Source organism: Phyllosticta capitalensis (genome assembly GCF_038381095.1).
Source record: "Phyllosticta capitalensis strain CBS 128856 chromosome Unknown BKA78scaffold_2, whole genome shotgun sequence".
Lineage (NCBI taxonomy): Eukaryota > Fungi > Ascomycota > Dothideomycetes > Botryosphaeriales > Phyllostictaceae > Phyllosticta > Phyllosticta capitalensis.
Window position 1 is genome coordinate 2097517 of NW_027117440.1, and position 13277 is coordinate 2110793.

At 53.7% G+C, this 13277-nt stretch overlaps 6 protein-coding genes across 6 annotated transcripts; 4 read left to right on the top strand and 2 right to left on the bottom strand.

Annotated features, from left to right (window-relative positions):
- Positions 1-1094: 1094 nt before the first annotated feature.
- BKA78DRAFT_247052 (diacylglycerol O-acyltransferase 2) lies at positions 1095-2716 on the bottom strand (the record flags this gene model as incomplete). The annotated part of the gene is made up of 2 exons (XM_066884273.1): positions 1095-2109; positions 2157-2716. 2 exons carry the CDS (start codon positions 2714-2716, stop codon positions 1095-1097), a joined length of 1575 nt encoding a protein of 524 aa, XP_066747978.1.
- Positions 2717-3010: 294 nt separating this feature from the next.
- BKA78DRAFT_80599 (serine-threonine protein kinase 19-domain-containing protein) lies at positions 3011-4439 on the top strand. Its single transcript, XM_066893777.1, has one exon. The coding sequence runs from the start codon at positions 3024-3026 to the stop codon at positions 4230-4232; it is 1209 nt and encodes a 402-aa protein (XP_066747979.1). The 5' UTR covers positions 3011-3023; the 3' UTR covers positions 4233-4439.
- Positions 4440-5184: 745 nt separating this feature from the next.
- On the top strand, positions 5185-6158 carry BKA78DRAFT_365307 (uncharacterized protein; the record flags this gene model as incomplete). The annotated part of the gene is made up of 3 exons (XM_066892545.1): positions 5185-5265; positions 5402-5531; positions 5568-6158. The coding sequence occupies 3 exons, from the start codon at positions 5185-5187 to the stop codon at positions 5900-5902; spliced, it is 546 nt and encodes a 181-aa protein (XP_066747980.1). The 3' UTR covers positions 5903-6158.
- Positions 6159-6540: 382 nt separating this feature from the next.
- BKA78DRAFT_350035 (60S ribosomal protein eL38) lies at positions 6541-7121 on the top strand (the record flags this gene model as incomplete). Its single annotated transcript, XM_066890909.1, has 3 exons — positions 6541-6604; positions 6893-7021; positions 7081-7121. The coding sequence occupies 3 exons, from the start codon at positions 6541-6543 to the stop codon at positions 7119-7121; spliced, it is 234 nt and encodes a 77-aa protein (XP_066747981.1).
- A 978-nt stretch (positions 7122-8099) lies between these two features.
- Positions 8100-10869, top strand: BKA78DRAFT_80647 (family 47 glycosyl hydrolase). Its single transcript, XM_066893778.1, has 3 exons — positions 8100-8969; positions 9034-10402; positions 10464-10869. Exons 1-3 carry the CDS (start codon positions 8234-8236, stop codon positions 10627-10629), a joined length of 2271 nt encoding a protein of 756 aa, XP_066747982.1. The 5' UTR covers positions 8100-8233; the 3' UTR covers positions 10630-10869.
- Positions 10870-12427: 1558 nt separating this feature from the next.
- On the bottom strand, positions 12428-13132 carry BKA78DRAFT_350037 (uncharacterized protein; the record flags this gene model as incomplete). The annotated part of the gene is made up of 2 exons (XM_066890910.1): positions 12428-12576; positions 12637-13132. 2 exons carry the CDS (start codon positions 13130-13132, stop codon positions 12428-12430), a joined length of 645 nt encoding a protein of 214 aa, XP_066747983.1.
- Positions 13133-13277: the final 145 nt, after the last annotated feature.

Sequence of the window (13277 nt, forward strand, 5' to 3'; positions counted from 1 at the left end):
ATGGAAAAAGCGAGGGTAGATATGTAGGTAGATCAGGCAGGTCGACAGGAAGTTAGTTCCACGTGGTAAAAATGGCACCACCGGAGTTGAAGACGTTGAACCAAGGATCAGATAGATGCACGATGACTTACTCCCCTGTTTACTACGCGTGTGTGTGCCTTGACATGTATATAGCGTGGCCAGAAAGAAGGGAATTCCACATTTAATCCACGGGACAACGGTCCATCAAGGCATTTTCTCTTGGCAAGGTAGGCCACAAAAATCACACCTGAGGACAGTACATACCATTCACCTTGTAAATGAACCCCGAAACTACTTCTCCAACGGGCGCCGCCGCCGAGCGGCCGGCGGTAGGCACCAGGCAGGGTCTTTCGACCAGCCAAAACTTCGTTTTGTGGAATCTTCTGCTACGGATGAAGTTAATCTCGTGCGGTTCTTTCAAGTGACGGAATAATTGTCAACTTCTGAGCCAAGTCAAAAGTGTCAAAGTCGTCCGGTGCAGGGCCGGTGAGTAGTAGGTAGCCGAATCACAAAGTCGAGAGAGCCGTGTGTGCATAGGGAAGAATTGAAATGCCTGACAACCCCAAGACTTGGACATGAAAGGTTGTTGGAGGAAAGCTATTGGGAGCATTCAAGCACCTGTGCTCTGCCCTGTGATTAGTTTTATCAAGGTTCGGGATAGGAAAAGCGTGAAGAGATCTTCAAAGATTACTCACAATCACACTCACCAAGCATCTGCACCGCCACCCAAGCTCAAGGATTTGATAACGAGATGATTTGTGCATGGCCTTGTTTTGTCTTCTAGGGCTACATTTTCAATTCTATCCCAGCTCCCAGTCCCATCCGTCTGTCCGCTCCATCCGTATCGCCATTGCCGTTGCAGAAGAAAAAGCCAAGCTAGTCATGACGTCGTAGTTTGTTGCTACTTTTGTTTTCTCTGCTTCTTCAAGGTCGCTGCCGTATCATGTCTTCGCAGCGCTAGCTCATGCCTGGCAAAAAAGTGTAAGAAAAAGCGGAAGCCATAACCCCAACAGCAAGGAAGAGATATTAGGACAAGGTCTGAAAAAAGAAAGATGGCAAGTCGCTGGTCTCTTCTACTCGACAATCTCTAGCTCGCTCGTGCGCTCCTTGGCAAACGTGTCCTTCCAGTCGTCCCAGAGCCTTCTCAGCTCACGTACGTACTGGGAGTGCATCTCATCCACGTACGCAGGATCAGGCGTCGACTGCTGCTCAATTTTGATGGGACGACCGACCACGACATTGAGCGGCCGGCGATATGGCATCATGCCCACGTCATAGTTGAAGACGCCGCGCGCGTGGAAAAGCGGCACCGTGAAACCCATGAACTTCTTGACGAGGAGCTGAATCTTGTGCACGCGCGGATGCTGCTGCGCCTCCAACTGTTCGTACAACTCGTTCTCGCCAAAGCAGAGCACCGGGACGAGGTCGGCGCCGGTGCGAATCGCCATCTTGATAAAGCCCTTGCGGCGAGAGAGGACAAGACGGAGCTGGCCAGGAGCTGCGTCAAGGGATTCGCGCGCGCCGCCAATGACGATTGTGATGGCACGACCCATGCCTTCGCCGTTGGGGCCGCCTTTCGAGAGAAGGTTTTCACATGATTCGCGTGAGACTGATGCCAGACCGAGGCGCAGAAGGTAGTCGCGATGGAAGGGGATGCGGAAGTTCGAGTCGAGGGTCAGCAGAGAGTTGGTGATGCCAGGGAACAGTTGCGAAAAGCCAAGGGCTTCAGTGGCAAACGCCGCAAACGCTCCGTGAGACAAGATACCGTGTGGATGGTAGCCGAATATGTACTTGCGCGTGGGCGGCAGCTCGGTGGTGCGGTGAAGCCGCGCAGGAAAGTACGAGGCATAGAGAGACCAGATTGGGCTTCGGCGGAACCAGTCTGAGCGGTGTCGTAGGTTGCCAGATTGACCGGCGTTGGAAAACAGGACGTAAATGGTGTAAGGAAAGATGAGGGGCCAGAAGAAGGGGATAGAGCACACAAGGAAGTAAAGTGCGAGAAAACAGGCTATGGTGAGGGTGTGGAAGAGGACCATGAGGGTTTGAAGGCGGCGTTTGAGGGGGACATTCAGCGGAGCCCATCGAATGCTACTAATGTCAGTTTGTGTACTCTCGCAATGTCGAGGCCCACTGACCCGCTCGAATCCCAACCAGCTCCCGCCTTCCTGCCACTGGTGAGCTCCGATTTCTCCCATTCGGGCTTTTGTTCCTTCTTGTCCTGTCTGAGAGCAGCTTCATAGTTGTCGTCTGGCTTCACGCTCATCAAGCGCTGGCCGTCGGGTCCCTCGACCTTATCATAGACGACGGTCTTGTCTTCGGGTGCGGCCTTTTCTTTTTTGGTAGGTTGATCTTTCTTCTTGCCATTTGGCTTCCACCAGCTCTCGTTTCCGCCTTTTGGTTTGCCGACAGAACCCTTTCTCTTGCGCAGAATACCATCTTGCTCCTTGCCATTCGTTGTTCCGTTGGACGCAGAGCTACCATTGGTCTTTGTGCCATTGGACTGGTTTGCAGACGAGGGTTCGACAGCGGCGTCGGCATAGGATTTTTGCGGATTGGGCGCATCATGCTTTGGGGCAGCCTTCAGGTCGGATTTGGAAGACCTGGAGGTGACTTTTTTGCCGTTGGTCGCGGGAGCTGACGGGGCGTGCAAGGCAGCCGCGGGCTTCTCAGCCACCTCGGCATCCGACTTGGACATGGTATCGGCCATGGAGGCAAAGCTGTAGGAGGGTGAAATCTCAGTGTCGACAGGTGTTGATGGGTAAGGAATGAGGAGAACGAGGCGCAGGTTTTTGGGAAAGGTCCAGGGAACGGCAAGGAAGCCACAGCGAAACGACCACTGGCAGTGATGATGTAGTTGCTCGTGCCACAACCGGCTGCGCGGCCTGCGCATTGGGCATCGCATGTGAAGCCCCAGCCACAGCTTAGTCAGATCTATGCTCTACAAGGCTACCCAGTGGCGACCATCCAATTTCAGTCATACCAACACCTCGTCCGACATCGTCATGTCCTCTTTTCAGACTGGTCCTGCTAAATCTTCCCGTGTGACCAAGCCAGCGCAGCGAAAGAAGAATTCTCTGTTCCGCCGGAGCACCTCGTCTCCCAAGAAGCCCACCCAGGATTCGCCCCGCCGAAAGTCAAGCGCCGGAGTGGACGACGATGCCTTTGATGACTCCCTGGATGACACTGGCATCGTAGCATCGCTGGCTATAGATCTAGAACTCCGCGATGTTCCTCAGTTCATGAAGAACATCCAAAGCAGAATGTTTTCTCCTATGCCAGAGCGCGCCTCGGGCATGAATGGCCAACGCACCGCCGAAGTTCTGAACTTCCGCATCCGGATTCCGCCTGTCGCTTCGGTCGCGCACGTCCATGCCCTGAGCAGATCACCCACCGTCACGGAGCGGGAGATCGCCGAATTGGTGCGAAGACGTGTCATTCGCAGAGTGTTGATTCCTGGCCTTGGTTCTGGCGGGGCTGCCGTGGGCGACGCTTTGATCTTGGTGTCAGATTGGGAGCAACTCGTTCGCGGCCATCCAGACCTGGACGACGAGCTCAAGGAAAATTATATCGCTTTGCTCCATGCGCACCCCACTTCTCTCGCCATATCTGCCGCTCTATTGAGCAAACAAGAAGCTGCAGCCCTTTTGGACGCTGGCCTTCTTACCTCGGCAAATTCTGCTGTTCAAGCAGGTTTATTCTCGCGACCAGATTCCATTGCTCTTGATGCCTCCACTTCCGTTATTGACTCAAGCAGCAGAGCAGCGTCTGGATCTCTAGATGCTGTTGGAGGGGCTGGCACGTTTGCAGCAGGGGGCGGAAGTGGAGGAGGAGTTATGACGCAAGTAAACAAGACCAAGGCCAACCGGGGTAGCTCCTACAGCTTCTCTATCCCAAACATGGGTCCGTTCTTGAAGCTTCTTACCGCTGCGCGTGCTCACCTCCTGGCTATCCTAAACAAGACGTCAAAGTATCGAGAAGCACCCATGTCACATCTCAAAGAGCGATGGGATGGTGGGATTGCGGGCGAAGATGCAGCAACACAAGCACGCAATGCAAGAGGCGACTTTGTTGGCATCCTACCAGGACGCACCAAGAAATGGAGAACCTTCTACGGCCTCAACTTCGAATGGGTGCTCGAGGAGTGTACAGGCAGTGGACTCGTGGAACTGTTTCAAACCCGCAGCGTAGGAGTCGGCGTCAGAGCTACCTGATTCACAACTTTGACGGATTTCTGATTCGTCAATATCTGCTCACGAGACCGGAGTCTATCGCTTCATCACCACTTCGATTCACAGTACGGCGGAAGTTTGTGTCAGTCATGACTAGCGCTAGTGTTCGACATTCGACGATTATCACGATTCAGTTTCTCGAGGCAGAATCAACCAAAGACTACCAGCTCCACGGTCCACAGCCCAAGAGTCGTGAACTCGCTGCTTGCTTTCCACATTGGCTCCTCTCCAATGCCAAAGTTCCTATCGTCTCCACTCGGATTCCCCGGCTTGCGATTCTACTTCTTATCCACTGGACATAAACTCGGAGACTCGAAAAGCCGGTATACAAAGGCCTGTCAGGAATCAGTGATGAAGCAGCAAGCCCCCAGGGCCACGACGCCTTTTCTAAGCGTATGAGGGCAGAAGCCGAGGATTCTTGGCAAGGTCGGTACGAGATAGCGAGGCTTGGGCGGAAGAAACGGATGCCCGGTTGGTGTGAGCTTAAACACACGTGCCTGACGTCGGACCTGGAGGCAGAGCGGGAGGCATACACAGGCAGCTCCCTGACACCGAACCCCGCATGTCAATTGTGCTGAATACCACGGCATTCTGGCGAAGCTGCACCCGAATGGTTTTCGATGGGGGTAAAGGTTGTTTGGCCTCAAGCAAGTCATCCAGCTAGACAAGGGGCTATGCTCCCAGAGTAAATGCTCCAATAATCATTTAGTACACGAGCAAGGCCCCCGATAGTCGCGATGCTTGTTTTGTTTAAGCGCACAAAGTCAGAAGCTCTCTGCGTGTCAGTGTGTATATTAGCATGGCGCGCAGCCCCGCTACCTGCGTGGGGATATGTACTCCCAAGTTCCCGTTTAGTCGTCCGTTCTTTGATACCCAGTGCCTTTGGTCCTCGCGCACTTGCTGTATTCCCCGTCGACGAATCAAATCAAACAGCATGATCCTCTCAGTTGCGATCCTGGTGTTAGGATACATAGGTATCGCTGCGGCACAAACTCAGCTCTTGCCGCCATGCGCGGTAAGTGAAGATTCAAGCCTGTTTCCGGAAACAGTCCCAGAAGAACAAATGACATCTGGGCTGGTTGCTCATGATTGTTGCCTTCATCATCTGGTCTTTTCCCAATGTGGTCTGCCAATGCTAAGATATCTGATAGCAAGGTTGCGTTGGGAACGACTTTGGCGGCTGCCAGACTCTCGACGTTGCTTGTATTTGCGGTAACAAGCCGCTGATAGCCGGACTTGCGTGTTGTGTTTCGCTCAGATGCAACTTGGAAGAGCAAAATAGTAAGCCCCCAACGCTACAATTTTACCACTAGATAGGTTTGACAATTCTAGATGTCATCGATTTTGCCAACAAGCTGTGCAAGCCCCGCGGCGTGAACGACCTTCCAACAACGGCCACCTGTCCCTCCTCCACCGCCTCTGTCACTGTCTCATCCACGTCCTCAGTGGTCGTATCGTCTACGGCACCTCCGACAACTGCCGCATCTACCGGCGCAGCAGGCACTGGAAACGCGACCACCCCGGGCACCCCAACAACACCAGGCGCTACTGGTGCATCTCCTTCTCCTACAGCTGGTGCAATGCCGATCTGTCAGGGCAGCTATGCCGGAGTTGGACTCAGTTTCGCGCTTGCAGGGTTGTTGGCGCTGTGAGATATTGAGAAGGGATCATTTTGGTGATGTGGCACATGAGATATCAAGAGGCAATGTCAAGAGCAAGCTCTTGTCAACCACGATGGAATTGAGGCTATCGAAGAGACGAGACAGACATGGGTTGTTTCTTGCAGCTCTTATTTTTCTAGTTTGACCGTGGGAGAGTCGAGGGACTTTTTAACGAGAATTCTGAATGACAGAACCCCTGACTGACTGCTGCTTTGTCTTCAGTGAATTATCAATCATTCCTTGTGACCCTGACCCGTTTTGCAGGAGATCGAGCTAACAGTTCGTTGGTTGGAGAGTTATATCGCCTTTAGGGAATACTAGTGGCTTTTGAATGGAACGCAGGGAATCTGGTTTTGCGCGCGAATTCGAATGCCAACATGGAACAATCGCCTTTACAACTCAAGATTGAGAACCTTCAATCTGACTTTCAAGAGTCAAACTGCGGATGCTGCTACTGCCAGACCAAGGGTGCACAGCTTTGACGTGATTGGACAGGACGCTCGGACGCGCTAAGCGAGCAATCAGCGGCTCAACACCACGCACCGAAAATATTGGAGCAGTCCGTGACGACGACAACACCACCACAACCCGACAACACCGTTCCGTCCCTAATCCCCAACTCGCCCACCATGCCTTCTGAAGTCTCCGACATCAAGCAGTTCATCGAGATCTGCCGCCGCAAGGACGCCTCCTGTACGTTACTCTTCCACGGACCTTGAATCTCGATCGCGTTGGCAACACTCGGCGAATTGGCTCGGACTGGGCGCAGCATTTGGACAAATTTTGTGCAAGATATGGGATGAAGAGATTTGGAAGAAAACAGGAGGTTGAAGGCAGTTTGGCTGGAAAGAAGGGCGTCCACAAGGGCCCAGATGCTGCGCAGGAAGATGGAAATCGGCTACTGCGCCCAGTCCGACGATTCGCCCATTGGCCTTACGAATCGCAGAAAGAGGCTATAGAGCATGCTGACACAAAATACAGCGGCCAGGATCAAGAAGAACAAGAAGAGCCAGCAGATCAAGTTCAAGGTCCGCTGCCACCGCTACCTGTACACCCTTGTCCTCAAGGACACCGACAAGGCCGAGAAGCTCAAGCAGTCGCTTCCCCCGGGTACGTACACGCCAAATCCGAGGTCGACGAGATTGGCCAACTAACAGGCGTGTCTCCAGGACTCACCATCACCGACGTCCCCAGCGGCAAGAAGGCATAAATGTCACAAAAATGAGTCGGGTGATTTGATGATGGCGGAAGCGTCATGATGACGGGCTACGGAACGGGGTTTTCTTTGTGGCATAAATCACGGAGCTAGAAAAAAGCTTCCCGGCGTCATCAATGGGATTGTCTTTCACGGTTCAACAGTCAATTAACCTGACGCCGAAATCTTCAAGAACATTCCGCCGTCCCGCTGCAAAGATGGTGCAATCCAGCCTCTGTCTTCATTGAATTGCTATATCTGCCATTCCAGCTCCATCAGTCGATCTTGGACGACTCGAGTCCGGGCGTCCTGGGTGTTCAAATATCGCCAAATATTTCGAAAAGCACCTAGTGTTGCACGAGTGCTCCGCATCTTGCTAGTTTGGAGAGGCCAGGTAGATTGAAGCCAAGACCACATGCATTGTGACATCGCACGGCCGTTGGCTGCCATATCGGAGGAAAGAAACAGCTGAGCACGGGCAGTGAGCATGTTTCTGACTTCTTGAAAAGGCAGCAGTCGAACAGATTGGTAGGTTACTAAAGGCAGGGCATATGGTGAAAGGTTGTCTCAGGGGCCTGTGTTTTCCAGGGGGCTTCACGTCAGGGGTTACTCGGAGCATCCGAGGATGGTTCAACAGAAAGTTGATAACTTTGCACTTTCTACATTAGAGGTGCGCGCTCAACTGAAAGCAGTCAGAGCAGAGCTAGGGGCATTGGAGGTCGAATTCAAAGATTCGTAGACTGGTATTGCCCGCCATGATATCATTGCCCTTGTCCTTCATCGTAGAAATTGGATGCTTGGTTATCGAGCCATTGAGTTTTGCGATTTAGTCACGACTAGTTTTTTACAAACTACAAAAATAACCTCATCCTCAATGCTCCAAATATCTTCCGCGTACTAATTGCGACCAAGTGCGAAGAGGGCGAGTCGGAGTCGCTTCGAAAGAAGGGCCAGCTGGCATGCCTGCTCTCCACCAATCACCGACCGACGACCCCCGACCAAGGCCATCACCTACAACTGCTCTCGCGGCCCTTTCCTTCCAATGCCTCTATTTTGACAGACCTCCAGTCGCTCGTTAGCATTTGGCCTATCCGCCCATAGCCGCCGCAATCCCGTCGGTGGTCCGTATGAATATAAACCGGGACCCGTTCAACCTCCGACCCTCCATTGCCCCGAAGAACGCCTTCTCCCTACTGCAACAGCAGGCCACGCGCACCGCGACCCAGTATTCGCGACAGATAGTCGAGACGGGCCAGCAGGCTCTCGAGAGCGGCAAGCAGGCCATCGAGAGCAGCAAGCAGGCCATCGAATCGAGCGAGCAGTGGCAGGCGCTGCAGCAATCCACCGCCGACGCCATGTCCTTTACCGTACCGCGCAACGTGCCCAACTTCGAGCAACCCCAGCGCACATATGAAGATGCCGTGTGGGCAAGCTCTGGCCGCTCACGCTTCGGCGCCGCGAATAATGAAGGCGCGACCACCAGCGCGACCGGCGGTGCGTATGCTGCTGCGGCGGCTGCAGGCTCGTCTGTGAGCGACAGCATTGGGGGCATGCTGGGAAAGGGCAAAGAGCTGCCAATGTACAAGGATAAACCGTACAATTACGCGGCATCAGGAAGGCCAGGGTGGTTCAGAAGAAAGAGGGCATGGATAATACTCGCCTTTGGCGTCTTCACAATGATGTACTGGCTGGGCATCTTCTCCAGTTCGGAAGGGAGCAGGTCAGACGTCAAGACAGGACAGAGCGTGTTGACAAACATGCTGTCGTCCAAGCCATCGACCGCGGTAGATTGGTCAGAGCGGAGAGAACGAGTCCGCGATGCTTTCAAGATAAGTTGGGAGGCTTACGAGAAGTATGCTTGGGGTACGTAGGGACCTTCCTCATGAGCCTCGCTTGCCACGGTTAGGTCAATTGACTCCATCTGTAGGATTTGACGAATTCCATCCCAAGTCGAAAAAGGGTCGCCAGATGGTCCCTGGAGGCATGGGTTGGATCATTGTCGACGCCCTTGATACCCTTATTTTGATGAACCTTACAACCCAGCTCGCACACGCCCGCGAGTGGGTTTCGCTTTCCCTGGACTATGAGAAAGACCACGACGTGAACACGTTCGAGACGACCATCCGTATGCTGGGAGGTCTGCTTTCGGCGCACTATCTTTCGACCGAATTCCCTCACTATGCGCCCATTACCATCCCCGAAGGCTCTGGAGCTGAAGATCTATACCTCGAAAAAGCCATTGATCTTGCTGACCGTCTTCTCGGCGCGTACGAGTCGAACACCGGCGTCCCATACGCCAGTATCAACTTGAAGACTAAAAAGGGCATCAAGTCTCACGCCGATGCGGGGGCATCTTCTACAGCTGAAGCAACCAGCCTTCAGCTGGAAATGAAGTATGTCGCCAAGTTGACTGGAGAGGCTCACTACTGGGAAAAGGCCGAGAATATCATGAAGGTTGTTGACGATGCTGGTGCTGAGGATGGCCTCGTCCCCATCTTCTTCCAACCCGACACCGGCCGATTCCAGGGGTCCAACATCCGTCTGGGTAGCCGTGGAGACTCGTACTACGAGTATTTGATCAAGCAGTACCTGCAAACGCGCAAGGAAGAGCCCATCTACCATGAAATGTGGGAAGAGTCCATGGGTGGCATCAAGAGACACCTTTTGACGTATTCGTCTCCATCCAACCTGACCGTTCTGGCCGAAAGGCCAAGCGGTCTCATCGGCGAACTCTCCCCCAAGATGGACCACTTGGTTTGCTTCATGCCCGGCACGATTGCTCTGGCCGTCACTGGCGGCAAGACGCTTGCTGAAGCGCGGCAGTCGCCTAGCTGGTCGCAAAAGGACGAGGAGGACATGGCGCTCGCGCGCGAGCTGACCAAGACGTGCTGGGGCATGTACAAGGTAACAGCGACCGGCCTCGCACCCGAAATCGCGTACTTCAACATCTGGGACCCACCGCGCAACCCTGTCTCCTGGCGGGACGCGGTCCCCGCCCCATCTGCCGACCTGAGCGATGACCCAGACGCATCGTGGCGACAAGACTACGACATCAAGCCTGCGGACCGGCACAACCTCCAGCGACCGGAGACGGTCGAGTCGCTCTTTTACATGTGGCGCATCACGCGCGACGAGATGTATCGCGAGTGGGGATGGCAGATGTTCGAGGCATTCGTGCGGCACACGCTGCTCGACCCTACGACCACCGACGAGCCTAACAGCGGCGAGGGCTTCACCTCACTCGACAACGTCATGGTCGTACCGCCGCGCATGCGCGACAACATGGAGAGCTTCTGGTAAGTCGCGTGCTCTGACCGTCAAGTCAATATTGCCCTGTTTGCTAATCGAATTGAACAGGCTGGCTGAGACACTGAAGTATTTCTACCTTCTGTTCGGCCCCGACGACGTGCTCCCGCTTGATGAAGTGGTGCTCAACACCGAAGCCCATCCTTTCCCCAGTTTTGAGATGGGCAAGCTCTTCCGCACGGGCTGGAAAAGGAAGAAGGACAGGCCGGCGGAGTGAGTAGGCGAGGTGGTGTTCCAAGCTCTCAGCGATAGAGACGCGGTCTAGTTGGCCGATTGACTGCGTGGCATTTTGTCGTACATTCACCGCGCGCCGCCACGTCAATCAGACCGCACTTGAGAGCTGAAATCTTGCGGCCATCATATGCCTGTCCCGACAGGGCCCTGTCCGGACACACTTACGTTCTTGCGCCCATCTCATTGCCTCAGCATCGCAAAACTTTCCAGCATCAGCCCTTGGAGAGAGCGCGAGCGGACCAAGTTGGGAAGGTGCCAAAGCTCGCCAGGTTCCCGTCTGGAAGAAAGAAAAGGCGAAGGAGTCTTCTGTACTTGGCGTTTTGGGTGGGTGGGATGTAGCAAATTTTCATTTGTTCAGCCTCACGAGGAGTGAGCATGATCAGTATCTATCCACTGTACGTTAGAGCGAGAGTGAATAAGCAAGAGAAAGCGCAGTGACTGAGTAAGTCAAGCTTGGCTTGTGGCTTGTATGCAGTGTGCACGGCAACCCGTCATCATCTTCTGTCCTGACGTTAACACTGGCAGCTACTCTTCTCTACCCTCATTCATTGCTCAGACCCCCCTTGTTGCCTCTCGCTTGGCTTGACTACCGTGACCTTGTCATGGGACGACAAGTCCAACAAGGCATAAGCAGCCATACAGCCACGCCACATGCAGCCAACCAGGTGGACAGACAAGTGACCGCGGAGAAATGGTAGCAAAACCACCATTCAGCTTGCTTATTCAATCGTACCATACAGACGGAAAGTCATTTTCACCATTGGCCAGACGGCGAAACGACAACTTGGCTTGCCGGAGTCACGTACCCAGCTCGCTAGTTGGTAAAATGGGTAGGTAGGCAGGTAGCTTCGTGGCTCAGCCTTTTTTTTTTTTTTTTTTTCTCAGCGGGAGCTCGTGTTGCTTCCTTTTTGAGCTTGGCGGCAGTTTTGTTCCTTTTGCCTCTGCCGTTGGCCGATGGTTGGTTGTCGACGTTGAGCGGGCGTCATGTACGTGGGAGGTTGGTCGTCTGTCTGGTGGGTGGGGGTTGGGGTTGGCGTTCGGATAAGGAACTTTTGTTTTCACCTCTTTGCTCACGTCTGCTTCCTTTTCTTGACCGCTGTGCTTGCGGCTGGAGGATGGTTTGCTGGAAAGCTACCTGAAAACCACCTGGGCGGTTCGACATGCAGTGATTAATTGCCTCCATCTCCGGCATCTCAGACTTCATTGCTGCTGCATGTCCATCGTCATCATCGCTCCACCAAGCATTCAAGGTTGAAGCACGTATAAACGCAAAGGACGGACGGCGCATACGACAGAGATCAGCCATTGGCAATTCGAAGGCTGGTCAGTGCCGTCGTATAGCGGGACGAATCACGGCAAGCATCAACGAGCGTCATCCGAATTTCGTGCAGATTTTCCCGATTACGACGGAACGCGGTTGCCTTGTACCCAAGGTATACCTATACAACGGGCAGTGTGTCGTCGATGAGGAGCGGTAAGATGTACGCACTACATCAATGGTCTTGACTCGTGAGCACGGGTCAATCGCCAGCTAAAAGGGAGAGACAGAGTTGCGTAGACGGACGCGCGTCAGGGCGTGCAGGAGCGACGTCTTTTGATGTCTTGGCAGCAGCAGCAATGTTTGAGAAGAGAGCTTTGGAACAATTTCTTTTGGTGTTTAGATGTATTTCTTCTGTGGTCATTCGTGGTCATGGTACTCAGCAGTCGTATATACATGCTGGGTACGAAGTCTGTCGCAGCTTTAGTTGACCGAGGCCGAGCGCGTCATCTCGCGTGTGCAACTAGTGGTCATCGCGCTCAAGCCATTTGGCAGAGGCCTTGTAGATCTCTTCAAAAGACTTGTCCACCGCCACGACCTTGTAGAAGATGTCCTGCCCGATGCGCTTGGTGTATTCCAACAAGGACACGAGGACGAAATCGGCGTACGAGACTGCTTGCGTCAGCACATGAAATACAAACGACAGCAGATAAGGCATGGAGTTGTATTTACCTTCGTTGCCCAAGAAAAATGGACCGCTCGTCTGATTCAACAAGGCAGCCATCTTCGCCAGCGGCTCCTTGCCCGCTTCCCAGGCCTCAGGACCGCCCTTTTCCTCCTCGAGCTGTTGCAATGGCATCCCGAAGCGCACTTTGCGCGTCTCGTAAAAGTACTGCGCGCTGACGTCGTTGAGGATTTTTGGGGTGCGCGGCATGAAGACGCCGACCATGCAGCCCATGATCTGAGGCATGAGCTCTTGGACCTTGGGCAAGATCTCTGAGTCAAGGTACAGCGGTGGCGAGGGATAGAGCTTCTCCAACTCAAAGATGATCTTTTGGCTGTCCATTACGAATGTGCCGTCTGGCAGACGCACAGTAGGGCTGGAATAGAGCATTGTGTTGACCGATGGGTCATTGGGTGGCACGCCGAGTCCCTTGAGCGTGGGAGCGAGATCTGGGTATTCCACGAATTCGGTCTGGTACTCGACATTCTTGTAGTTGAGGGCCATGCGAGCTTTGTTCTTCAGCTGGAGCTACATGCATTGTACTCGAACTGGGGTGACTCACTCTTCCAAGGGTTCAATGACCAGCAGCTGCAGCGGCCATTGCTGGGGAGGTCGTATAGGATGAGTGGAGCCATTTGGTATGTAAACT